Genomic DNA, 27,486 nt, shown 5'->3' with positions numbered 1-27,486 from the left:
GATCCTTTAAAGGGGAAAGGGACCAAAGAAGGGGGAAGAGACAAGAGGGTAAAAGAAGACACTAGGGTGAGTGAACATGAATAAATCAATATATGCACATCTGGAAATGTCACAATCAAACCCGTAATTTATATAATTGACATGCACTCATAATTTCGAAAAATCTGGGAAATAAAATACTCAACAGCAGAGCAAAAGATACACAGAGGGCAACATGCTAGGTAACAGCCAACATATTTTAGAGCTACAGTAATTCGAACTGTGGCCAGTCAATAGATAGCAAGTTGAATGGGTCAGAGGTCGGGGCGTGCCCTTTCGTTTTACCTCAGCTCCACCTGGGGAAGGCAGGGCTGCACAGGGGCCTATTAATTGGGGTGTGGGGTGGACCAAGAGGCTTACGTGAAGGCAGCACATTGGCCGAGTTTCTCTTCCCCGCCCACAAGAATATAACTTTCCTTTCTCTGGAGGTGCACTAAGCTCAGGGGGAAAGCCCTGGTGGAGGCAGGTTTGGAGAAGGAATCTTGCCCACATCTGCCCAATCCCGCAGACCCCACTTCCCATGAGTTTCTGAAGGGCTACTGAGCCAATTTGCAGAGAGCAGAGTTGGGAAGACTTTAGAAGAAAACCCGGATTCGCTTGGGTGAGTTTGACTTCTTGCCAGGAAGCTGTTCTGAAGGCCCGCTGGCCCAGCTCCAGGATTCCCTGCTGAGCGCAGCCTGGGGGAGGGGTGCTGTGAAAGAAGTTGGGAGTAAAGGGATGAAAGGCATTGGCTTCCTGGAGGGACCTTAATTGTCCATGCTGAACCTAACCCTGTCTCCCTCCTGGTCTGGAATTTTGAATTGCACCTTGGTGAAGGGTGCCAGAGTCCTTTTTTCCTTGGATAGATGTTCCCTCCCCCAACAACTGTGGCAGAGCTGGAGAGATCTTTAAAACTGAAATCATCATGCCCCTCAGGGTAATAATGTGATCTGCAGCTACAGATCCATTCCCATCACCTTGGCCTGCATTCAGAAGCCCTGATGCTTTGTGGCCTCTTATCTACTCGCCAGGCCTATTTCACAGCCCCCACCCAGACACGGAATTACTGCAGTTCCTTAAAAACAAAGAAAGTCCAGGGTTGTATATTTTCTCACATGTTGACTCTAAGGAGAACCAAAGGGAATCTCCTGAAAAGAGAACTGTAGGGTAAAAGAAGGGGAGAGTGGGAGGAGGGAGAGAGAAGGGGCTACTTGGGATGGACTGTAATGAAGTTTGTTACATGCATGCATAAATATGTCATATGAAACTCATTGTTCTCTATATAATTAAACAATAAAAAGAAGTCATCTCCCTTGCTCTTCCCTCCCCTTGAGCCATATCTGCCAAAAGCAGAACTCAGCTAAGTAGAACTGGCAAAGGACATGGGAAATTACAGAAATCTCACTTTTTTTTTTTAATACCAGGGATTGAATCCAGGGTCGCCTAATCACTGACTGAGCCACACACCGCCATTTTTTGAGACAGGGTCTCATTAACTTGCTTAGGTTGACTTTGAACACGTGATCTTCCTTTCTTTGCCTCCATAGTCAGTGGAATTAATGCCACCTGTTATAGGTGACGAGTTCTTCTCCATTGCATGTTGAAGTTTGAACACTAAAGAAGCATGCAGAAGCAAGCATATAAGGCAGAGTTTTATTTAAAAAGAGGTAACATAGACTTTCCCCAGGAAGAAGAAGGGAGCCATAGCTTGTATCCTAGTATCCTCAGAAACAAGGTGTTCTGCCTTTTTATATGTCCTAGGCTTCCTTTGTTCTGCTCTCTTCCCCTTATCTCTCTCCTTCCTGCTTACTTGAATAGGCCCAGAATGCTCATTGTGGGAAATAGGTGGGTTGAAGGGGGAAGGGCAGGATGGAGCAGCTCAGAGCACATTAATTAACAAGCTTATAGCTCTCTGTGGGGTGGGACAATTCCTGGGACAGGTTACCTTAGCAACCTGTTGGATCAAGGGCAGGTTCCTGGTGAGGGTGCAGGAAGGGCTCTGTAGTAATTAACATTTCACAGTATTTTGGAATTGACTTATTATTTTTCAGTTTAAAGCCTCAACTGATACTAGATGACAGTGTTTAGCAAATTAAGTATAATTCAATTTTATTTTCTCAGCCTCTTTAGAGAAAGTAATCCTTTCTACATAACATCAGTACTTCCATCATGCCAAGAGAAACAGTTTACCTCAATCACAAAATATTAAAGTTCTGTTATGTTGCTTAGCTTTTTACAAACCTAGTTTGTCCTCTGGGTTCATCCAGGTTGTGCCAAATGACAGGACTCCTCTTCTGAGGCTGAATTATGTATCATTAATAGATGATGGATGGATGGACAAACAGACATAAAAATTTCTTTATCCATTCATCAACCAATGGACAATTTAATTGTTTCCTAAGTCTTGACTATGGTGAATAATGCCACAGTGAACATGGGAGTACAGATATCTTTATAAGAACATGATTTCATCTCCTTTGGACATGTACCCAGGAAGAAGACTTACCAGGCCATTTGGTAGTTCTGTTTTTCATTTTGTTGGGGTCTCCATATTGTCACATGACTACATTCTCACAAAAGTATGCAATGGTTCCCTTTTCTTCATGGCCTTGCCAATACTTTTTATGTGTCATCTTGTCTATAAAAGCCATCTTACCTGGTATAAGGTAATGTCTAGTGTAGTTTTGAATTGCATGTCCCTGATGATTAGTGATGTCTAGTACCTTTTAAGATATGCCTCTTAGCCAATTTTTATGTCTTCTTTGCAGAAATATCCATCAGTTTCTTTATCCATATTTAAAATCAGATTTTTCTGTTCCTGACTTGTATGAGTTCTTCGTGTATTTTTTGTATCAACCAGTTATTTGATCTGTGCCTTACAGATATTTTTTCCCAATCAGAAGACATTTTTATTTTGTTGATTGTTTCCTTTGCTGTGCAGAACTGTTTCTGTATAATTATTTTTGGATTTTGTAATCCGAGCTCCATGCCTCCCTCTGGTGCTGCGAATCCAACCCAGAACATCACACTGTAGCCTGGATTTTTTAAAAAAATGTTTATATTAGTGCATTATAATCATAGTGGTGTTCATTTGACATAATTATATGTGCATGGAATACATTTTGTTCCATTTCAGTCCCCACTACTTCCCCTTTCACTCTCCTCCCTTCTGTTCCTCTTTCTCTTCTCTGCCACAGTCTAGCTGGACACAAATAACCGAGCCCCCAGGAGGCACTTGTAGGTCCAAACAGGAAGTCCTTTATTGCCCGAACTCCACCAGCACTCCACGCACACTCCCCGGGAACTCTCTCATAATCCACCGGGCTCCACACCCACCACCAGGAACCCCTGCGAGAACTCAACTTGGGAACTCCAAAGTAGCAGCCGTCCTATTGCTGGACAACAGGGGTCTATATACAACTCAATACACAGTCTGTTTCAATCCAGCATCATCCAGTCACACCAATTATAACTTAATTATCATCATCTTAATGGCTCACTGGTGTCACCTCTCAACCACTCCTTCTGGCAATGTTAGGTGCCATCCCGACTCGGCTGTGGCTCTCAACATCTCCCCCCTTCTGTTTAATTAAACAACAAGCATGTGGCTTAGGGACCGTGCCTGTCTTAGGTTGTCCAATAATACATATGGTCCTTACCCATCATCAGAGAAGCTGACCTCAAGGCGTCAGCCTCCTGTCTTAGATTGGTACCATTGCAATTGGATCTTACCCATCATTGACTACCAGCCCAGCATACAGCCATACTTGTGGATAGCCTTTGCACCAGTGGGGGGGTGAGGTTCTTTGCCTCACCTCTGTTGGCCCCCAAATTTTAGCTGAATGACTATCACAAGCAGAAGGGAGGAGGATACAAAAATACCATGACATCAAGTCAATTGACGGCTCCTTTTGGAAAAATTGTACCACCGATGACATCATCAGCAAAAATACCCTGGCACTACCACAAGTTGCTGCACCAACAGATAGTTCACAATGCATACAAGTGATACATAGTCCAGGCAAGTTCTGCAAGCAGTTCAAAGCAGAGGAATCCATTAATATGTCCATTTCCTCACAAAGTAAATCGACTCCTTGATTGAGCATCACTTGTTGAGTTACATTATTCATTGATGTATCAGTTTATACAGTTTGTTGTGATAGCTATCGCAGAAGCTATAGTTTGGTTTTATCTTTGTCTTCACCGGCACTGGGATGAAGATAGGAATTCTGGCAATGATGGCTAAAAAAAAAAAAAATTATGTAACATTCCAGCAGGCACTAAAAAAAGCAATTTTCTAAACAATTTAGTATCCTGAATAGAATTAGATATAATGAAAAGGAAAGGTGAAAGTAAACAAACAGGTCTGTTAACCTCCTTTTTTGTTCACATTTTAAAACAGTCTTCAACAGCTGTTTAACCAATTTAAATTAAACCATTTAAATCACATGAATAATAAAAAAAAAATTTGGATCCATTTTTTCATGTGCGCTCCTCATATATGATATATGGACATATGCACATACAGACATACAACACAAAACACAAGTGTGCACACATAATACAATACATACAACACATAACATAATAGTAAAGGCCTTGTAGCTTTTCACAGGTGAAATCTCCATTACAATGTTTAAAAACTCCACAGTCAAAAAATAGAACTGATAAGAAAAACATTAAGCTAGGTCTGTATGAGCTCAAAAAATAAAATGGAACTTCATGATGTGGGAAAGGGCAATAATAAAATAGATATTGAAAAAAGCATTCTGGTTACCACCTGGGTTTGACTCTTCTTTTGATATCCCATCTTTTTTCCTGTAACTTGCATATGGGTCTGAAGGTATTCCCTCAAGCAAGCCCCAAGGTTTTTTTACATTTGAAATAGGCCTTAATGGTGTTCATTATTCATTAGCCTCCAGGTGTGGGATAATCACTGTCGCAGATGTAAGGATAGCCAAACTGGAGTTCTGGATATCAGCTGTTATGGATTTGAGCCAAGTCATCTTCTTTTTGGTCTATAGGAAATCACTTTAGTTAGTCTCTCTGGAATCCAAATTGGCTGCTGTTCTCCCTGTGGAAACATACAAACAGACCCCTGACTCCAAACAATCACTGGGTCAGGACCTTTTCATTGTCCTGTTAGAATATCCTTCCAGAGTACCTTGGGCTCATGTACATTTTTTGGACACATATGCCTTTCCAAAGCACTAAGCCCTGATGAATCCAAATTTTAAATGTTTAGAGTAAAAAGGGTTATTTTAAATTTATCTTTGGGGGATATATACCCCTTCCCAATTCCCTCTTTTTGCTTTAATAAGTACATTTTAATAGTATGATGAGCAAAATTGTTTAAAAGAGGTAGAAGTATAGCCAGGGCCATTATTTGTTTTTAACTGTTTTGGAATGCCTACAGTGGCAAAATTTTGTAAGCAATGAGTTATAATGTCTTTAGTTTTTTCTCCGGCATGAAGGCATCTTAACCACCTTCAGTTTAACCTTTTAAAGCCTTCCAATTATCATCTATACTGTACTTTTAAATGACTATTCACCACCTACAGCTTCACTCTTTTAAATGAGGCTTAGATTCTGTTTAAATCGCTTTAATGTTAGTTTACACGGCTGCCCTTCAATTAAAGGCTTTTATTAAGAACTCTGCAATCCTCTTTAGACAACTTTTTAAAATCTCTTTTTTTTTCTTTTTTTTACTCCATTAAGAATCTTTGTCTTGGGCTGGGGATGTGGCTCAAGTGGTAGCGCGCTCGCCTGGCATGCGTGCAGCCCGGGTTCGATCCTCAGCACCACATACCAACAAATATGTTGTGTCCGCCAAGAACTAAAAAATAAATATTAAAAATTTTCTCTCTCTCTCTCTCTCTCTCTCTCTCCTCTCTCACTCTCTCTTTAAAAAAAAAGAATTTTTGTCTCAATCTGCCATGTACAAACACCTTTTTATTCTTTCTTTCTTTCTCATGCTTTCAAAGTAAGCCTAGTTTCCTCAAAATCTTTTTTAAATGGCATTAAAATTACTTTAAGAACTTAATGCTAAGCAGTATTTTAGAAAGCTATTTCCTATTTATGTCTGATAAAGTTATCCTAGTTGCTATCTTTTCCTTTTAGATAGAAAAACTTCTTTGCCGCTATCTCAAGCTGGGCTGCCACCTCCTGTGCTCTCTCTGCACTCGCTGCCTGAATGCCTCCTTCCTCTAGCAATTTACTTAACACCCTTTCGGTTTTTTTTTTTTTTTTTTTTTGCTCATTTCTGACCCCATATTTCTGCTACAAGTATAACACAACCCAACAAGATAACACAAAACAAAACCGAAACAGAATGAAACAAAAACGGAACAAAAATTCGTTGTATCAGTTTTTCTATTTTCTTGATATGTGTATCCGTGGTTTATCTCTGTCTCTTCCTCAGGGCCAAACAACTTTCAATCCTGAGCCAACCATTTTCCCCAGTTTGCCTGAGAAAGTTCTAGGGACCGGCAGCTTGAAACAAAAACAAAACAAATCAAAACAAGAACACATTGTTGTTTGAAATGGTCACCCATTCTCTCCCTCTCCTTCAGGGGCGAGCAATTTCACTTACCCCCAAGTTCAGGCATCCCCCACATGGGCCACCAAATACCACAATCTCCCTGGGCACAAAATAACCGAGCCACCAGGGGAACTCCAAAGTACTGGGCGCCTGAGGCAACAGGAGCCGACCTATTGCCAGACAGCAGGGGTCTATATACAACTCAATACACAGTCTGTTTCTATCCAGCATCATCCAGTCACAGCAATTATAACTTAATTATCATCATCTTAGTGGCTCTCTGGCATCACCTCTCAAACACTCCTTCTGGCAAAGCTAGGTGCCATCCCGACTGGGCTGTGGCTCTCAACACTTCTCTACTGGTCTTCTTTCTGCAGGTGAAAGTCATTGTAGTACATTCCTTTATGTATATAGAACCATTTGTCAATTTTATTCCGTGATTCCTCCCATTTCCTGTGCTCTTCCCTCCCCCCATCTTCTCTTCCTTTACTCCACTGATGTCTCTTCTCTTTTCCTGGAATGCTCCCCACCTTTTCCCCTTTATTTTGGTCTAGCTTCTGCATGTGAGAGAAAATGTTCAATCCTTGACTTTGTGAGTTCAGGTGCCTATTAACAGATGAATGGATGAAGAAAATGTGGCATATATACACAAGGGTGTTTTATTCAGCGATAAAGGAAAATGAAATTATGGCATTTATTGGTAAATGGATAGAACTAGAGAACCTTATGTTATATATAGCCTGGATTTTTAATATGATCCAAACTATTATTGCCAAGGCCGATGTCAGAGAGCTTTTCCTCTGTTTGCTTTTAGGGGTTTCATGCCTTACATTTAGATCTTTTATTGGCTTTCAGTTGGTTTTTTTCTAGGGCTTAAGATAAGTGTCAACTTTCCTCCTTTTGCATTTGGAAATTCTTTTTCCCAGTACTGTTTATTAAAGAAACTGTCTTTTCTTTATTGTTTTTTTCTTGGTTCCACTGTCAAAAAATTATTTGACTATATATGTTTGGATTTATTTCTGGGCTCTCTACTTTGCTCATTCATCTGTGTGTACATTTTTATGTCAGTTGTACTGTTTTCAGTAATTTTGCTTTGTAACATACTTTGAAATTTCTCAGGGTTGACCTTTTGAAGTTTTATTTGTCATTTCCAATGAATGTTAGGCTTGTTCTTCCTATTTCTGTGACTGATACCATAGAGATTTTTATAAGGGTTACCTTGAATTTGTGTATTGCTTTAGACAGTATGGATTTTTTTAAGAATGTTAATTCTTGCAATCATTGAATACCAGACATTTTTATGTTAATTTATGCCCTTTTCAATTACTTTCAATAGGTTAGTTTTATTGTGCAAATATTCCATGTCTTTAGTTACATTTTTCCTATTTTTATTTTTTATGCTTTTGAATGAGGATAGAATAGATCAGTAAAATGGCCAGGCAGTCAAGAAATTGGGCCCCCTTCAACCACACCTGGAGGCTAAGGGGTACAACAGTGTACATATGAATGCACATGTTAAGGCCTATTTCAAATGTAAAAGTCCTGAAGGCTCACCTGTGAGTACACCTACAACCAACTTCTTTGTCCCAGAGGTAGAAAATGGAAGGTGGAGGTGAACCAAATGGAAGTTACAGGAAGGAGAATGGATTACAGTAAGAAGGATTGAAGTGAAACTTGGATGATAGCCACATGCCTTTTCCATACCCAGTTTACATAGATTTGCTTCAAGCTCTGCCCTAGAACCATATATAAACTCCGAAGATAGCACAAAGTGGGATTGTATTTCTTCTCGCTTAAATAAATCCTGTTCCATTTACTTCCCTTCTGTGATTATCTGTGGACTTTATTCTTCAAAACTTGGGAATTTGGTAAAGTGGAAAATCTAGTCTCATCTCCCAACTCTGGTTTCACTTTCATAAATGGAATGACTTCTTAATTAATTTTCAATACTAGGAATGGAAACCAGGCCCTTGCACATCCCAAGCTGCATCCCCAGCCTGGTTAATTTCTTTTTCAGGTGTGTAGGTGGGTAATCATTATTTGTGCAAAGAAATGCAGCCTGATTTTTCTATGATGATATTGTATCTTGTGACTTTGCTGAATTATTTTACTGGCTCTAAGAGGTTTTATGTAGTATTTGGAGTTTTCTGTCATCTGTAAATACATACAATTTTACCATTTCCTTTCCCATTTGTATAGTTTTCTTTCTTTCTTTCATCTGGTTGTTCTTCTCAGTTCTTTTATAACAGTGATCCATTTTATGCTTTGAATGTAGTAGCCCTTGTTGCTCTGGCACTGCAACTTATTTTTAAAATGTTCATGCTTCTTTCTCTTCTTCTCTCCCTGCTCCTCCCTAATCTTTCCTTTTCCTTAATCTCATGGGAAATAGGGTTACCTTTCTTCCCCCATGGTAACCAGATTTATCTGTCCTTGGATACACACCCACCATAGGAAGAAGTAACTCAGACTTTGGGGGTGGTATCAGAAGAATTAACAAGTAAATTACAACTCCAACAGAGAACACAACAAGTGTAATGTAGCCTTTGAATCACCTCTTTAAAAGCCCCCTTTCTGCTGACAGGCAAAATCATAGACTTCAGTGCAAGAATCCCCCATGTTTCTCCTTAGCAAGTAAAGCAATAAGTCTTCTTTTTCTTTTTCTAAGTTGCCACTAAGTCGCCACCAAGTCACTGCCACCGACCTAACAACTATGTCCTCGTTATTGGATTGGCTTCAAGGACAAAGACTGACTTTTCAGCAATACTTTCAGTACTATGATGAACAGAAATGACAAATGTGAACATGTTCTCTATCAGATCTGCAAAGAAAAGCTTTTATCCTCTATTAGTTATAGTATTTTCATATATGGTCTTTATTATCCTGAAGAAATTTTTCTTTTATTCCTATTTTTTTTTTTAAACTGGGGATTGAACCCAGGGCTTCTTAACCACTAAGCAACATCCCCAGCTCTTTCTTCTATTTTATTTTGAGACAGGGTTTCACTGAGTTGCTTAGGGCCTTGCTAAATTGCTGAAGCTGGTTTTGAATTTGTGATTCTTTTGTCTCAGCCTCCTTAGCTGCTGGGATTACAGGTCTGCACTACCTTGCCCGGCTTGATTCCTAAATTTTTTAGATTTTAATAATAAAAGGATGTTGTACTTTGTCAGATGCTTTCATGCACCAATTATGGTCATCATTTTTGTTTGTTGTTTGTTTGTTTGTTTGCAGGGAGGCTACCAGGTGTAAGCAAAAATAACCAACATGGTTTCCGCACCATAATGAAAATACAGATAACCAGGACCGAAGCTGACCTCAAACAGATCAGCAAGCTCTCCTTTATTCTACAGGGCAGTCAATCAATTTTGCATGAGAGGGCACATTTTCTGTTTGCAAAAATGGCCTTCGGATTACAGAAGGAGTCTGAGTTTTATAATTTACAATGAGGGTGAATTAATCATTGGAGACTGTAAAAGTGCTATTGGAACAATCAGGGACCTAGTTGTGCAGGTTAAAATTTTAGCTCATGAAGACAGTTGTCAAAAGTTTGAAACTCATTGTCACTGGGAAAAAGCTCAGAACTTTTTTTTTTTTTTTTTTTTTTTTTTTTTAATGTTCACTGCTTATCTTCCTTCCTTTGGGACCCATTGTTACCTAGAGTTTCACTATTGGCTTTTTACCTTCCAGAACTCATCTGCAGTGGGAAAGGGTAAAAGTCCAGGGCCTAGCTTTTCAATACAGGCCTCCTCCTTTCAGGATTGATTGTGGTTGGGAAGGGATGAATGTTTGTTTTTGGTGGAGATGCTGGGGATGAACCCAGGAAGGGATGAAAGTTTGTTTTTTTACTTTGGGGCCCATTGTTTCTAGGAGAGGTTTAATGTTTGGCTAGTTTCCTTTCCTCCTCCTGAGTCACACTGTTCCTCTGTTGTTAGGGGGTGGCTGGGTTCTTGTAGGAATATTATTTTCCATAACCCCTTCACTGGGGATTGAACTCAAGGGGACTCTACTGCTGAGCCACATCCCCAACCCTATTTTGTATTTTATTTAGAGACCAGAGTCTCACTGACTTGCTTGGCGCCTCAATTTTGCTGAGACTGACTTTGAACTCAAGATCCTCCGGCCCCAGCCTCCTCAGCCACTGGGATTACAGACTTGCACGACCACACCTGGCCACCATGTGGTTTTAATCTTTTGTTCTGTAATATTATGTGTCTTATTGATTGATTTGTATGTGCTAGTTTTTTATGCCACAGATAAATCCCACTTGTGTTTTGTTTTTGTTGTCATTGTTTCTTTGTTTGCTTTACTAGAGATCAAAACCAAGGCCTTGTGCATGCTAGGCAAGCACTCTACAACTAAGCTAAATACCCAGCCTTTATATTTAGGGTCAGGGTTTCACTAAGTCTCACAGACTAATTTTGAAATTTCATCCACCTGCTTCAGCCTCCTGAGTAGCTGGGATTACAGACATGCACACCAAACACAGGTTCCCAAATTCATAGATTTTTTTTTCTTCTGCCTGAGCTAATCTACTGTTGAAATTCTCTCCTGCAGTTTTAATTTCCTTTGTTGTATTGAATTTTTCAGCTCTAATATTTCTCTGTGGCTCTTTTGTTAAGTTTGCTGAAACTCTTCTTTCCTCGTTGTTATTTTGATTTGCTTTGGGTGCAGTTCGTAGCTTTTCATTTCCTTGGGGTCAGTTACTGGAGGTTCCTTTGATAGATTCCTCTTTCTTTGCTTCTTCACACCTCTTGAGTATACATGTGGCTGTCTGCATGTTAGCTTTGCAGATTATCTTTTGTGGGGAAAGACTTTCACTTCAGGTGACTACAAGAGTGCCACTTGAACAGGGTGGGGTGGCTCTGGTTTTAGGTAGGCATAATGGAGGAGTCTTCATGTAGCTCTGTCAGCTGTAATCAATGTGCAAAGTCTGAATGTGACTCAGTGGCCTGCACTGCAAGAACCTGTGGCAACAGCCATGGCAACACAGCTGGTGTCTTGTCGGTAGCTTTTGATGCCACTTGGGTTCCAGGGTACATATGTTCAGAGTGGCTGCAGAGCCAGGATCTTGGACTTAGAGACTTGTGGAACCAACTTCTGTGGCACTTAGGAACTTCTGGTTCATGAGATCATTAACCAGGGTATATGTAGGTCACCCTTACAACCCTACCCTGAGACTCTGAGGTGTACCCTAGAAGCTGAGGCCCAGGGAGAGGACATATAGCTATGGCTCTGACATGGGGTAGAATGGGGCCAACCCTTGAATCTATGCCAAAATTTACATGTTGTAAACTTAATCCCCAATGCTGTTGACAGGTGGGCCCTCTAAGTGATGAGGTCATGAGGCTTCTGTCCTCATTAATGGATTAATGCTGTTATTACAGGAGAGAGTTAGCATGGGAGTGAGGTGCTGATGAGTTTGGCCTCCTTCCCACTTGTCTCATATTCTGTCTCTTTCATGTATGCACTTTACTCCTTTTTGCCCCAAGATGATGCCCAAGAAAGCTTCAGCAGACATAGATCTCTAATCTTGGACTTTCTAGCCCTCAGACCCATAAGAAATAAATGTTTTCATTGTTGTTGTTTTTTTAAAAAAACTACACAGTCTCAGGTATTTTTTTGTAGCAGCACAAATATGGACCAACACAGTAGGATTCTGTGGAAGCCCAGGCTCTGGGGGCCATGGTGCACCCGCAGCAAAGACCTAGGAATGTGGGCCACAGCTGTGGCTCAGTCCTTGCAGTTCCCAGCTCAGGAACAGTGCAGTGATAATACCTTGTCCTGAGAAGATGGGGCACCACAGCAGTTCAGGCCTCAAAGATGGTATGGCACAGAGATGACTCCACTCCCGGGAGGAGAGTGCCTCAGCAGCTCCCATTCTAGAGTGCAAGTTTGGTTCTGAGGAGGAAGAGCACTTCTGCTCTTTGGCCTGAAGAGCAGGATGGACTAGCTCAATGGGGGCTCTGCTTCCCTGAGAGGTGGGCACGGTATCATATTGGCACCAGGACACAAAGTTGCATAATTCAGGCAAAGCTCTGTTTGGGGTGACACAGGAACTTTTTTAGACTGATATTTTCTCCCTATTATTAGAAAATAGTCCTCAAGTGTTCTATAATTGAGAAGTGTCACATTTTCTGTTTCCTGCAGACTTATATGATACCAAAGCCCTACAACTCACCGTACATCAGGCATTCTGGCAATTTTGTTCATTTGTTTATTTACTTAGGTACTGGTAATTGGACCATGGTGTGCTTAACTACTAAGCCACATCCGTAGCCCTTTTATTAATTTTTTATTGTGAGAAAGGGTCTTAACAAGTTGCTTAAGTCTACACCAAGTTGCTGAGACTGTCCTCAAACTTGCGATCTTCCTGCCTTGACTTCCCATGGTGCTGGGATTACAGGCACATGCCACCACACCAGCCTATGCTAGCAATTTCAAAAACATTGAAGAGCTTATGTCATACATGAGTAGGCTCTTCATAAGGGTGATTTATTTTACCTAACACATTTGTCTCCTTTTTCATTCCATATTCCCCTTCACGCTTTTTAGGTTTGTTAAACCTTTCTTTTCACCTTGGAATTCTTGGAAAAATCTTCTCTTTGCCCCTTTTATTTAGTCTTGCAGCAACTTGCCCATCTCTCTAGTAGTGTTTGTCATGTCTGCTCCTTCTGGCTATTTAATTTACTATGCCTGTCCAGTTGATTAATCCCTAGTTGTTTATACTGTGCTTGGGCTCATCTTACGTTTTTGATATTTAATCTAGTTGCTAACACAAAGTCAGTGACATTTTGTAGAATGATTGCAAGACCAATAGGTAACTATGCAGTTAGCTCTTTTGTCTTGGATTAACTGTAATGTAGAGAGGGGACATCTAAATGGACCCTAAATGGAATAAGTTCATCTCACCTCAGTGTACTGAAGATAAATCACATTGAAAATAGTAAGTCACTTAGTATCTCTATTCACACATCTAGTGAAAGGATTATAACTTATGAGGTTCAGACACACTCCCAGGAGCACACACTCATTTTTATTTATTATGTGCTGATAAGAAAAAATAGCATTACATAAGTATCAGAGATGAAGGTGTTTGAACTCTTGGTAAGGTAGTCAGAGCAGCTCTTTGTGATAAGATAACAGGTAAGGAGTCATACTAATATCAGGGAGCTTTCTATACTGGGAAAGAGCAAGGGTGAAATGCCTGAGGCATGAGTTGTTTGGTGCTTTTAACACTGAGGATGTGTTTTTGGCCAGGGGAAAAACAGGCAAGGATAGATAGTAGGTTACACAAAATTCTTGCTAGAACAGGCCTCTATTTCTCTGCCTTTCCAGTAATAGTAAAGGGAAATAATAGTCGTTACATATATGAAATTTATCATGTGACGTGACCTACTTGATATTTATTATGAAAAGATCTTACACAATGTTACCAAACTCTGTTCTTTGTTTTTCCTCTTTTTTAAAAATTTTGGTCTGGGTCTATTATCATTTCTACATAGTCAGTATCCATTCTATTTCAACCTTTCTTACTCTGCCCACTTTTGATCTTCCAATCATGTAGGAATCTGAGTAGGAGGAATCTCAGAAGTCAGGACAGGCAGGAGCAGGAAAACAGATGCTATGGCTTCAGCAATCCTGGGGAATGTAAAGGAGGAGGTGACCTGCCCCATCTGCCTGGATCTCCTGACACAGCCTCTGAGCCTTGACTGTGGACACAGCTTCTGCCAGGCCTGCATCACTTCAAACTATGAGTCCATGATGAGTCAAAAAGGGGAGAGCAGCTGCCCTGTGTGCAGAATCAGTTACCAGTTTGAGAACCTGCGGCCTAATCGGCATGTGGCCAACATAGTGGAGAGGCTCAGGGGTGTCAACCTGAACCCAGAGGAGGAGCAGAAGGTGTATCACTGTGCACGCCATGGAGAGACGCTCCTACTCTTCTGTCAGGAAGACAAGACAGTAATTTGCTGGCTTTGTGAGCGTTCTCAGGAGCACCGTGGACACTCCACATTCCTCTTGGAGGAGGTTATCCAGGTGTACCAGGTAAGAGATCAGATGGAGGGAGGACAGAGACGATATTTTGTCTAATTTCATTGTATCATGAAACTGATGCCTGTGATTTGTTTCTATGCTATGCTATGCTTACCTTCTGAGGCCTAAAGGATGTGATTTTACCTTCACTTAATTGCTAAGCCTGGAGTAGAAACTCTTGGACAGGGAGCATAAAAATACACCACCTTGTGCTAGATGGGTAGAGATTTCGAGTCCAAGAAAAGCTCTGAAGGCTTTTTTCAGCAGAAGAGTGAAGGAGAAGGGTTGATATATAAGTTCTTTCCTTGCTGCAACATCAGGTTCCTCTTCTAGTGCAAAAATATTTAGACTACTGTTGGTGAGAGGTTGGTAACATTATTACCAGAGACTTAGAGAAGACACCTTCCACCACAGGATTTCTTCCAATTCATATATTACCATTGTCTGTTCACACAGTTTCTGAAAGCTCTAGTTTCTTCTGAGATCAACCTGATTTTTTTCCAGGTTTATCCTCTCTCTAGGTGCTAAGAAAATTCTTCCCTTGACTCTGGTGTGGTTCTTTTCTCACAGGAGAAGTTTCAGGAAATGTTGCAAAACCTGAAGAGATCCAAGGAAGAAGCTGAGAAGTGGAAAGTTGACATCCAAACTGAGAGAACTTTCTGGAAGGTAGGAGGAAATACTTTCTGAGGGAATTAGCTAGAACTCTGGGCAGGATCTTGGGAAGAAGGGATTCTTCTTTATTTCATGTCAGTCTATAAGGTGGAAAGCATTTGAATAATCCTCTTTGCCCTTTTCCTTTTGGAGTGGAGGCTGGAGAGTGGGTACAACACAAAGGAGTACAGCTGTTTGGAGAGAGCTGTTCACAGGGAGGCACTCCAGTGAGGTTGGCTTGCATCCTGTTGCTGTGGTGCTTTTTGAGACTCTGATTCTACTGAAGGAATACTTTGGCTATGGGTCATGGTTCTGTCCTCAATGTTTAGCTTTCGGCAGAGGTACAAGAGTGGAATGAGGAAGTTGTAGCTGGAGCGTGGGCATCCCCAAGAGTTAAGTGGTTCTTCTCCACTATGCCAATACAGTCGCCACATTTTTTTTCTTTTTAATTCCTTCCAAACCACTTGCTCAAAGAATAAGATGCCCAAATAGCACTGGTTGGACCTAAGGGAGGATAACTCCTCCAACCAGAAGCCTGCAGGGAACAAGAGAAAGTAGGACTGAGAATGTGATAGAGGGCTTAGAGAGCAAGAGAGGGAGAAAGAAAGCCAGAAGGAATTGTGAGCTTCAACCAATTGCTGTGCTCATCAGTGCTGTATTACGACCTTTAAAAGTTTCTCATTTATCTTATCAACACATTCTGCCTATTCAGCGCACCCACTGGACATGCAGGACACAAATCACTTCTGCAGTGTATTAATCCACTCACCAGTTTACCCCATACACCTTGATGATTATGATATTCTAAAGAAATGACTTCAGCTCTTTGTTTGAATAAGTTTACAGATATGCTCGTTATTTGTTATTTGTTCTGGTTGGTGAGACTGGGTCTGGTAAGACAACACAGTTCCACAGTTGTGTGTGCGATCTTCACCAGGACCCAAGAGAGGAGTTGCCTGTACCCAGCCCAGGAGAGTGGCTGCAGGGAGCGTGGCTCAGAGAGTTGCTGATGAAATAGAGGTGACGTTGGGCCAGGAAGCTGGTTATTCCATTTGATTTGAAGGCTGTAGTAGTGCAAAAACTATACTTAAGTATATGACTGATGAGATGTCACTTCATGAAGCCATGAACGATCCCCTCCTGGAGCACTATGGTGTAATAATCGTTGATGAGACTCATGAAAGAACACTGGCTACATATATTCTCATGGGTGTTTCAATGCAAGTTGTAAGACATCGATTCGATTTAAAGGTTATAGTTACGAATACTACTACATGAGGGAAAATTCAGATTTACTTTGATCACTGTCCACTATTAATTATGCCTAGCCTCATACATCCTGTTGAGATCTTTTATACTCCAGAACCAGAGAGAAACTATCTTGAAGCACCAATTCAAACAGTGATCCAGATACATATGTGGGAAGAGGAGGAGGGAGATCTTCTACTTTTCTTTACCAATCAAGAAGAAATTGATGAAGCCTATAAAAGAATAAAGCTTGAGGTTGATGTTATGGGTTCTGAAGTTGATGACATTAAAATTATTCCACTGGGCTGGGGTTATGGCTCAGTGGTAGAGCGGTCATCTAGCACTGTGAGGCACTGGGTTCGATCCTCAGCACCATGTAAAAATGAAATAAAGATATTGTGTGTCCACCTACAACTAAAAAATAAATACTTAAAAAATGTTATTCCAAAAAATATGAATTGTAGTGCATTCTGCTATCATATATAACAAATTACAATAAAAAAACAAAATTTTTTAAAAATCAAGATAAGGTATTTCTAAAACAGTGTACAGAATTGAGAAAGCCATAGACTTGTCTAAATTTTCTTCTCAGTTCATCTAAGTGTTATCGTCAAGAATATATTAAAAAAAAAAATCATTCCACCCTTCTCTGCACTCCACCCCAGCAGTAGCACCCTCCACCTCCCAATAAACAAAATGCAGTAATTAGAAGAATGGTGGTCGTGTCAACTAACATTGCAGGACATCACTGACATCACTGTCACTCTTTTGGTGACAGCTATTAGAGCAGCTTCAGATCAGCTTCAGAGCTGGCTGAGCTAGACATACCAGACCTAGGAAGTGCTTCAGGATTTACACAGAGAAACATTATAAAACAGGAATGCAGGATAACACCTATCCTGAGATTGTGCATTTTAATTTAGCATCAGTGGTGTTACAGTTGAAGAAACTTGGTTTTGATGAATTGGTGCATTTTGATTTTATGGATCCACCAGCTCCTGAAACTCTGATGAGAACCCTAGGAATTTTGCATTATCTGGGTGCTTTAAGTGATGATGGAGCTCTGACTGAATTGGGATCCATGATGGCAGTTTCCTCTAGATCCACAGCTTCCTAAATTAGTTATTGCAAGTTGCAACTACAATTGTTCTAATGAGGCCCTATCTATTACTGCTATGTTGTCAGTCCCACAGTGTTTTGTTTGCCCCATGAAGGCCAAGAAAGCTGCAGATGAGACCAAGATGAGATTTGCCCACATAGATGGAGATCATCTGTACCTGCTGAATGTCTATCATGCTTTTAAACAAAATCATGGGTCGGTTCAGTGGTGTTATGGCAACTTCATCAACTACCAGTCCCTGATATCCACAGACAATGTACGCCAGTAGCTATCTCGAATTATGGACAGATTATGAACAGTACTTCTATGCCCCATAGAAGTACTGACTTTATCAGCAGGGACTATTATATTAACATAAGAAAAGCTCTGGTTACTGGGTATTTTATGCAGATGGCACATTTAGAAGGAACAGGCCATTACTTAACTGTGAAAGGTAATCAGGTCATTCAGTTGCATCTCTCTAGAGTTCTTGACCACAAGGCTGAATGGGTGCTTTATAATGAGTTAGTTCTAACAACAAAGAATTACATCTGGACACGTACAGATATCAAGCTAGAATGGCTGGTGAAAATTGTCCCTCAATATTATGACATGAGCAGTTTCCCACAGTGTGAAGTAAGGAGGCAGTTGGACTACATTATTGCCAAACTTCAATCCAATGAATACTCGCAGTACTGAATTCCATGCTTAGAACTCAAGTTATTCAGAGGAGAGCTTTAAAAGATGAATGAATTCAAAAGTTCAAGTTGTGCTCTTCATGTAGGTTCAATAATGGCCTTTAGGCCGGCTGTGGTGATGCACGCCTGTAATCCTAGCGACTCAGGAGGCTGAGATGGGAGGATGGCAATTTCAAAGTGAGCTTCATTAAGGCAAGCCACTAAGCAATTCAATTAGACCTTGTGTCTAAATAAGATATAAAATAGGGCTGGGGTTATGGCTCAGTGTCAAGTGCTTCTGAGTTCATTCCCTAGTACCAAAATAATAATAATAATAATAATAATAATAATGGCCTTTATTCGAAAGCTTTTTAATTTTTCTTTACAGTAAGTATTACAATTTGATTTCATAGATTTAAACATTTATGCCTCCCCTTTGTGTTGACATGCAAGGTCATTATAATTGTTGAGATTGATTTTAGAAGTTGTAAAATGTTACGTCTTCTGCTTATGTAAATACAATCTTCTGTCTCAGTATATAGGCAGTGACTTTAAAAAAGTCTATTATACTAAAAAAAAAAAAAAAGTGAAATGAGGAGTAGATATGAGTGTCCTGGATAGCTGAAGCTGAGGCACACCCAGGTATCCCACTGCAGCTCAGGTTGAGTCTGGACAATGCTGACTTCAGGTCATTGTTTTGGAATGTCAGGAAGGAAGGGAAAGGGAAAGATCGGCCTCTCTCAGAATCTCTCCCTTGGTTCCAAGACTACCCTGTGAGAACTCCCCATGTAAAATAGTTCTTTTTATGGTTCCTATTCCCAGTCTCTCTCTTTCTCTCTCTCTCTCTCTCTCTCTCTCTCTCTCTCCATCTCCCCCCCCCCCAAAGAACAAAATACAGAGTGAGGTGGAAAATGTCCAGATAGAGTTTGGAAAACTGAGAGACATCCTCCAATCCGAGGAGGAGCAGGAGATCCAAAAGCTGAAGAACGAGGAGGAAGTTATTATGAACAGCCTGACAGAGTCTGAAAGTAAGCTGATCCGGCAGAGCCAGTTGGTGAAAGATTTCATCTCAGATCTGGAACATCGGTTGGAAGGGTCAACAGTTGAGATGCTGCAGGTAAGACTTTCAGCTTCTCTGGGCCCTGAAGTGCCTCATTCCCAAATCAATTATGAAGCTTATGGAATAAGTAAATGTGTAAATAGCAAGGAAAAAATCCCATTTTTATTATTTTATCGAGTGCATTTCAAAAGTTAAACCTTGGAGGGAAGATCCACTGTAACCAGTGATATTTGGTAGGCCCTGTTTTCTGCTTTTTTAAGCATCTTTGTTTTTTGTTGTTTTTTTTTTAAAGAGAGAGAGAGAGAGAGAGAGAGAGAGGATTTTTAAAATATTTATCTTTTAGTTCTCGGCAGACCCAACATCTTTGTTTGTATGTGGTTCTGAGGATTGAACCCGGGCCACAGGCATGCAGGCGAGCACTCTACCATTTGCGCCACATCCCCAGCCCTAAGCATCTTTTCCTCAGCTTCCTTGCTGACAAACAAATGGCTTCCGGTTACAAGAGATGTATCTATCGTTTCCCTCATAGAATGAGTTGAGACTTCCCCCTTTCTGTAGTTCCTGGGGGCGGGGGGGATTGGAAGAATTGGTATTATTTCTTCATTAAATATTCAGTGAAATTCACCCGTGAAGCCATCTCAGTCTATTCTGCCTTTTTGGGTGCAATACAAATTTTTAAACTTTTTTATTGGTGTCTGGCTGTTTTAGATTTATACTTCCTGAGTCTGTTTTTGGTCATTGATATCCTATAGGAATTTGTTAATTTCATCTGATTTTCAAATATGTAATCCTAATTAATCATAAGAATTCTTTGTAATCCTTTTAATGTCTATGTGTCTATGTATTGACTATTTTAATTTACAGAAAATGTATATATTTATCACATGTGTGCCCAATTCTTCCTGCCCTTTAGCCCCTGACTAGCCCCATTTTAACTCTCTACTTATATGAGATCATTTTCTGCCCATTCCTCATACTTAAATGAAATCATGCAGCATTTGTTCTTAAGTGCTTGTTTCATTTAGTGTAATCTCCTGCAGGTTCATTTCATGTTGCTGCAAATGACAGATCTCTGTCTTTTTAAAAGCTGAATAGTATTCCATTGTGTGTGTATGTGTGTGTGTGTGTGTGAGAGAGAGAGAGAGAGAGAGAGAAAGAGACATTTTCTTTATCCATTCATCCTTTGATGGGTGCTTAGGTTTTTTCCAAAGCTTGGCTATTGTGAATAGTGTTTTAGTAAATCTGAGAGATATCTCATGGACATACTTATTCATATACTTTGGATATAGTCCCAGTTGCTGGGTGGCTAGATTATTTTCAATCTTTTGAGGAGCCTCCATATTATCTGTCATCATAGCTGTGCTCATTTACATTCCCCCAACATTGTGCCAAGGTTTCCTTTTCTCCGTGTCCTTTCCAATGCTTGCCTTTCCTTTGTGATAATAGTCTTCTTACCAAGTGTGAAGTGGCATCTCTCAGTGTAGTTTTAAATTATGTTTCCTTGATGATTAGTGATTTTGAGCATTTTTTCATATACCTGCAGTTTGTTTGTCTTCTTTTGAGAAGTGTCTGTTCAAGTCCTTTGCCAGTGTTTAAATTGGATGTTTGTTTTTCTGCTATTCAATTATACGTGTATATGTGTTCTTTATATATTTTGGATATTAACCCCTTAAAAACATATGCTTTGCAGATGTTTTCTCCATTCTGTAGCCTGTCTTTTCATTTGGTTGATTATTTCCTTTTCTGTGCACAAGCTTTTCAGTTTGGTGTAATACCATTTTTCTAATTTTGTTTTTGTTGCCAGGGTTTGGGGTTCAGTCAAAATATCATTGCTCAGACCAATGACATGGAGTACTGCAGTATGTTTTCTTCAAGTAGTTTTATAGTTCCATGTGTTATGTTGAAGTTTTTTATCTACTGTGAAATGATTTTTGTATGTGGTATGATATGTTCCTAATTATCACTCTTCTGCATATAGTTATCCAGTTGTCCCAATGCAATTTATTCAAGAGACAGTTTTTTCTTCTCCGTACTTAACCCCCAGCACTATGGGTTGACCCAAGGGGAACTCTAGCACTTACGTATATCCCTAGCCCTTTTTTATTTATTTATTTATTTTTTTCAATTTTGAGACAGGATATTGCTGAGTTGTCTAGGCTGGCTTGAACATATGATCAAGTCACTGGTTTAGTGGGCATTGCCGCTATGCCTGAACCTTCTGTGTACTCTTGGTACACAGCGTATTAAAAATCAACTGACCATAAATACACCCATTCCTACCAACCTTCAGACTCCCTATTGTTTTCCATTGACAAGTGAATCTGTTTTCATAGCCATTGTTTTGTGTCTTTATTAGCATAGTTTTGTTGGGGCTGGCACACTCACCGGGCATGTATGCGGCCCAGATCCGATCCTCAGCACCACATACAAACAAAGATGTTGTGTCTGCCAAAAACTAAAAAATAAATAAAATTTTTTTTTCAAAAGATTACAGATCAGGGCTGAGAATATAGCTTTGTCAGTAGAGTGCTTATTAAAAAAAAAGCATAGTTTTGTTATAGATTTTAAACTCATGGTGATGCCTCCAGCTTTGCTGCTTTAGCTGAATTTGAAATATTTTAGTGTTTCTCTATATCAGTTTTTTCAACCCATTAGCACAAGATATCTTTCCACTTTTTTTGTCTGTTTCAATTTTTGTATCAACTTTTTTATAGGTTTCAGTATATAGATTTCTCACTTCCTTGTTAACTTTAAGTATTTTATTTTATTATAGCTATTATAAGTGGGGGTTTCTTCATTTCTTTTGGGTAGTTGTTAGTATAGAAAATCAATTAACTTTTGTATATTGATTTTACATCCTAGAACTTTACTGAATTAGTTTTTTATTCTAAGATTTCTGTGTGTGTGTTTGTGAAATCCGTAGGGTTTTCAATAAGATCATGTTGTCTGTAACGAGGAAAAATTTAACTTCCATGTTGCATATCTGTTTCTTCTTTTACTTGCCTAATTGCCTGGGCTAAGACTTTCTGTACCATGTTGACAAAAGTGGTGAAAATGGGCTTTTTCCTGATCTTGGAAGAAGGGTTTTCACCATCTCACTGTTGATTATGATATTACCTCTGAGTTTGTCATGTATGGACTTTATTTTATTGTATATTCCTTATGTAATTAATTTGTTGAGAGTTTTTATCATGAAAGGGTATAGAACTTCATGATATGCTTTTGGTGTATCTTTTGAAATCATCATATGGTTTTAATATTACATTCTGTTAAAATTTGTATGTTGAAGCATCCTTGCATTATTAGTCAGGGTCTCACTAAGTTGCTTATCACCTCACTGAATTGCTGAGGCTGGCTTTGAACTTGTGATCCCCTGTGCCACTGCACTTGGCCTTTCTTTTTCTTTCTTTAGTCAGTTTATTTACATTTGATCACCTTTATTAACTCTTAAAGAAATTTCTTTTTCATCTATTGTTAGCCTGTTTATGTCATTTATTTTTGCTTGATGTTTATTTGACAATCTCTATTGTGATAAGGATATGGAGACCATAGAATTCAGTGTAGTCACTGATATAATTGTGTTTATATTTACTACTTTGTTATTTGTGTTCTATATTTCTTCTGAAGTTTCTTGGTATGTTTCTTCTCTTAAGTGCCTTTTTTTGTTGTTGTTGTTGAATAAATATATTCCAGGATAGAAATTTAGTCTTCCTGGTTTTCTAGCTGTATTTTTGTTGTCTTAGTGCTTGATCTGGTGATTACAAAATGCACTCTATTCTGTCTCAATCTACTTCACATCAATACTAACTTAATTCCTGCAAAATATAGAAACTTGGCACAAATACTTCATTTCCTTCCTCCTTCTTTGGGATCTTATTGTTATATACACACACAATATACATATATAAATTATCAAAGTAGTACTTAATTATTGTGTTAATATATTTCCAAATTATTAAGAAGTAATTTGGGAAATGAACTATAGAGTTTTTTATAGTTTATTTCTTTCTATGAATTTGACCCATGTGTTGAAGGAATTTTGGTTGCAACTGAACATCTTTAAATATTGTGCCACGCACAATGGCACATGCCATAACCCCAATATTTTGGGAGGCTGAGGCAGGAGAATCGTAAGTTCCATCAAGGTCAGTCTCACTAACTGAGGGAGTGTCTGGGTTCAATCCCCAGTGGGCCCCCCGCGCACCCCCCCAAAACAAATCCAAAAAAAGATAAAAATCATCAAGCTCATGTGCCAGCAACACACTCTAAATTCTCTTCTGGTATTACATCTATTTCCCTTTATTTTTGAAGAATTTTTTTGGCCTTATGTGGATTTCTGCCATTTTCCTCTTTCTTTCAGTCTTTTACTCAACTTTGGTTATCCAGAGTCTGCTTATACTTGGCAAATAATAGTATATCAGTTTATGTAAATGTTGAATAAGTGAATGAATTGTGCTTTATTTAAATTATCTCATGGGGAGCCATGGAATGACTGGCTTGAACTTATCTTTTTTTTATTTTTATTTGTGTTGTATGTGGTGCTGAGGATTGAACCCAGGGCCTCATGCATGTGAGGCAAGCACTCTACCAACTGAGCTATATCCCCAGCCCTTGAATTTATCTTTACTATTTTGTTCATCACACTGTGAGCATCTCTGTTCTCAGCAGAGCAGGGGCTGGTGACAATGTGATGAAGCTTGGTCAGTGAGGACAGTCTGTAATTTCGTAACTTGTGTTTTTCCCCCCTTCTTTCTAGGATATGAATGATGTCATGAGAAGGTACGTGTGCGATACCAGGGATGATCCTTTTGTGTAGTAAGAAGAGATTTGTAGTTAGTAGAATTATCTGGCGTTCTGTTAGAATACAACATCTCCCAGATCAGGTAAATTTAGATATAGTATTATATTAAATTTATAGTCACAAATCACGATTTGAGTATTGTATAGACTAGACAGATTCTATGATGGGGACTTGGGTTGTGGAGGTCAGAGTTTGAAACAGTAGTTGTCCTGGGGATAAGATGTTCTAACATTAGACCCCCTGTGGCACCACCATTTCTTGCCCTCATGTGCCTACTTCTAGCTCTGGCTGCAGTTTTAATGGCTGCTTTATTTACTGTAGGCAAGATTTTTCTTCTTTGTCTGATAAGTACTAAGAATTACTCTTTGGGACAATTCCTGGATGTTTGTATGTTTCTTCTGGGAATAAAGGAGACCAAGGGCTTCTTTGTGATTTCTATTTAGATTTTCACAAACAAACTAGAATCCCTGGATAATTAAAAATCTTGACTGAAGTTGAAGTTGGTCTATCAGGGATAAAGTGTATGAAAGAGTTTCTGTATGTATAAGCATCTTCCAGTTGCATGATAAGGAGGCTGAACCGTCAGGAACTAAGTTGAAGTTCCCAGAAGGCACTGCCTTGGTGTGCAAGGATAGCAACACACCAGAATCAGTTGATCCATGTGCATCGCATACTTTGGGAAAGGTGCATATTTTCAGAAACATAGACTTAAGACTACTATGACTTTTGTGTTCATAGTATTGCTCTTCCCAAATGTTTGACATTTTCCCCAGAGAATATGAAACCTCAGATGTCACCTGAGGGCTTCCTTATTAGTAATAAGCTTTGAACATTTCCAGGTATGATTCTTACATTTCTTATTTCTCAAATACCCAGGAGCCAGGACCTGCAGTCTTAGTTTCTGAACATTTTCTCCAGAACACACACTCATAGCACTGATTTTCCTCATATTCTTTTTTCTTTTTCTTTTTTTTTTTTTAAAGAGAGAGTGAGAGAGAGGGGGACACAGAGAGAGAGAATTTTAACATTTATTTATTTTTTTCTTAGTTCTCGGCGGACACAACATCTTTGTTGGTATGTGGTGCTGAGGATCGAACCCGGGCCGCACGCATGCCAGGCGAGCGCACTACCGCTTGAGCCGCATCCCCAGCCCCAAATCATATTCTTTTTTCTTAGACACCAGAGTTTCATAAAATCCAATATTTCACCATTGACCATGCATTCTAGGAGGTAGAGAGAGAGGGGCAACTTGATTCATTTTAGAAACTATGCTTCTGAGATGTTAAGACCCTCACAAGATCACAAAGAAATTAAATAGGGAGGTGACCATGAAACATTTCTTAGGAGTTCAGAGTTAGGAATCTTCCCTTCTCAGGATCCTTGGTGAAGAAAGTTCAAGTGCATCAATGGGGTGAAATGATGGAAAGAAATCATTGTTGTCGGGTGGGGACCACAAGGTCTGAAGTGTGAGTCAACTTTTTCCATCCCTAGGTATAAGGACTTAATGCTGAGGAAGCCAGAAACTTTCCCCAAGGAACAAAGAAGAGTATTCCGAGCTCCTGATCTGAAGGGGATGCTGCAGGTGTCTCAAGGTGAGAAGAGCTAGGTTAAGTGTGTGATTCTAGTGGTGGCAGGTGACAGATGGGGAAGAAGGTGTGGTTTCTAGGTAAGGGAGAGTGGACTCTGTGTGTTCACCATGTGGTCATATTTAATGGGGAGTGGCCATTCATCCTCACTTGCCAGTTTACTGCCCTATGATATCCCTCCTCCTTTTCCTAATCTGGAAAGGGAATGGATTTCAGTGCTGACACCTTTGTATTTCACACTATGAATTTTTATCATTTCAGAGCTGACAGATGTTCAACGCTACTGGGGTAAGCAGAAATTATTGTATCATAAGCCACAGTCTTCTCAACGTCTTTCAGAATTGATTTCTCTGGTAGTTCTCATGTTTTAAGGTCCATGTTGCTCCTTCCAACAGTCACTCACATACTTGTTTCTGCAGTGTCCTATCTCTCTGACTTCTTTTTTTTTTTTTTTTTTTTTTTTTTGGTAGTTGTAGATGGGTAGAATGCCTTTATTTTGTTTGTTTATTTTTATGTGGTACTGAGGATCGATCCCAGTGCATCATGCATGCTATGCAAGCCCTCTACCACTGAGCTACAGTCCCAGCCCTCTCTATGACTTCTGATCAGAATTTATTCCACTTCTTAAATTCTTCTCAGGATTCCTTTAATAACATCACAAATAAAGCTAAATCGTAGCTGTCATGTAACTCTAATTTTTCTACAGTTCGCCTGACACTGTCTCCAAGCAACAATCCAAATATTGTCATTTCTAAGGACCAGAGACAATTAAGATATGTAACTCACTACTCACGCAAGCCTGTATTTGAACACTCGCGCAAGCGTGGGAATTATCATGGGAATTATCATGAAGGTGTTCTGGGCTACCCACCTATCACATCAGGAAGACATTACTGGATGGTAGATGTGTCCAAGAAGAAGGACTGGTATCTGGGGTTGTGTGATAGAAGTTATTTTCAGTCCTCAAATTTCCACGGACAGAGTAAAAATTATCAACCTAAATGTGGCTATTGGGTTATAGGGCTTCACACATTTGAATATAATCCTTTTGTGCAGGATGCTAGGCTTCCCATATTTGAATATAAAGCTTTTGAGGAGGATGTTCACTATGATCCTTTGACCTTGGTCCTCTCTGTGACTGTTCCTCCACAACATATTGGGGTTTTCCTAGATTATGAGGCTCGTGAACTTTCTTTTTACAATGTTACAAACCATGGGTTTCTTATCTATAAATTCTCCAATTGTTCCTTTCCTAAGGAAGTTTTTCCTTATTTCAATCCTGTGACATGTCCAGAGCCCATGATACTCCAGTGGCCAAGCTCTTGAAACTTCTTACTCTCACTCCGTCTGTGTAGTGCCTCTGGCCCTTTTGTGTATCCTATGCACCTGAGCTCACCTGCACCATTTTATCCACCTGTCCTTGCTGTCTTCAGCATTTCTGTTAGGAAGTCTTTCACTCATAGATGTGTATAAGGATTTATAAATCCTCATATGAGGATTTATCCCTCCATCATCTCCCATGCTTCCAAGGCAAAATGACCATTAAATAATCCTCATTAAATAATCCCATTGTTGAGGTAACACCTCTGCCAAATCTTGAAAACTCTCTTCTTTTTTTGCTACTGACAGAAGATGAAGGAGAGTTTTCTACCACCTTTCTATATTATTGAGGGCTATGCATAGGAGTACCTCTATAGAATGACCCCTTAACCCATGTCAGTTTACCCATGATGCTTCTTATTCATCAAGGAATCAAGGAGTTAAGAAGACGTGTCCT

The 27,486-nt window shown here is 39.7% G+C and overlaps 1 protein-coding gene and 1 pseudogene across 2 annotated transcripts; both read left to right on the top strand.

Annotated features, from left to right (window-relative positions):
- Window positions 1-516: 516 nt before the first annotated feature.
- Window positions 517-27,238, top strand: LOC308642018 (tripartite motif-containing protein 5-like). The gene is made up of 8 exons (XM_081280613.1): window positions 517-640; window positions 14,121-14,599; window positions 15,158-15,253; window positions 19,149-19,379; window positions 24,079-24,101; window positions 25,615-25,715; window positions 25,971-25,997; window positions 26,416-27,238. Exons 2-8 carry the CDS (start codon window positions 14,180-14,182, stop codon window positions 27,033-27,035), a joined length of 1,518 nt encoding a protein of 505 aa, XP_081136739.1. The 5' UTR covers window positions 517-640; window positions 14,121-14,179; the 3' UTR covers window positions 27,036-27,238.
- LOC308634612 (ATP-dependent RNA helicase DHX15-like) lies at window positions 15,545-18,284 on the top strand (annotated as a pseudogene). The gene is made up of 3 exons: window positions 15,545-15,579; window positions 15,913-16,831; window positions 17,158-18,284. The product of its transcript is annotated as an ATP-dependent RNA helicase DHX15-like (transcript).
- Window positions 27,239-27,486: the final 248 nt, after the last annotated feature.

This window comes from Spermophilus citellus (genome assembly GCF_964194105.1).
Source record: "Spermophilus citellus genome assembly, chromosome: 2".
NCBI classification, from domain to species: Eukaryota; Metazoa; Chordata; class Mammalia; order Rodentia; family Sciuridae; genus Spermophilus; species Spermophilus citellus.
Note: the sequence above shows the minus strand (reverse complement) of the source record. Positions and strands in the feature narration are given on the sequence as shown.

Excerpts from the sequence above, each read along its gene's own strand:
- LOC308642018 (XM_081280613.1), top strand. The coding sequence starts at position 14,180 with ATGGCTTCAGCAATCCTGGGGAATGTAAAGGAGGAGGTGACCTGCCCC. Across the intron at positions 14,600-15,157 it reads AGGTTATCCAGGTGTACCAG|GAGAAGTTTCAGGAAATGTT; the intron begins GTAAGAGATCAG and ends CTTTTCTCACAG. Across the intron at positions 19,380-24,078 it reads CAACAGTTGAGATGCTGCAG|GATATGAATGATGTCATGAG; the intron begins GTAAGACTTTCA and ends CCTTCTTTCTAG.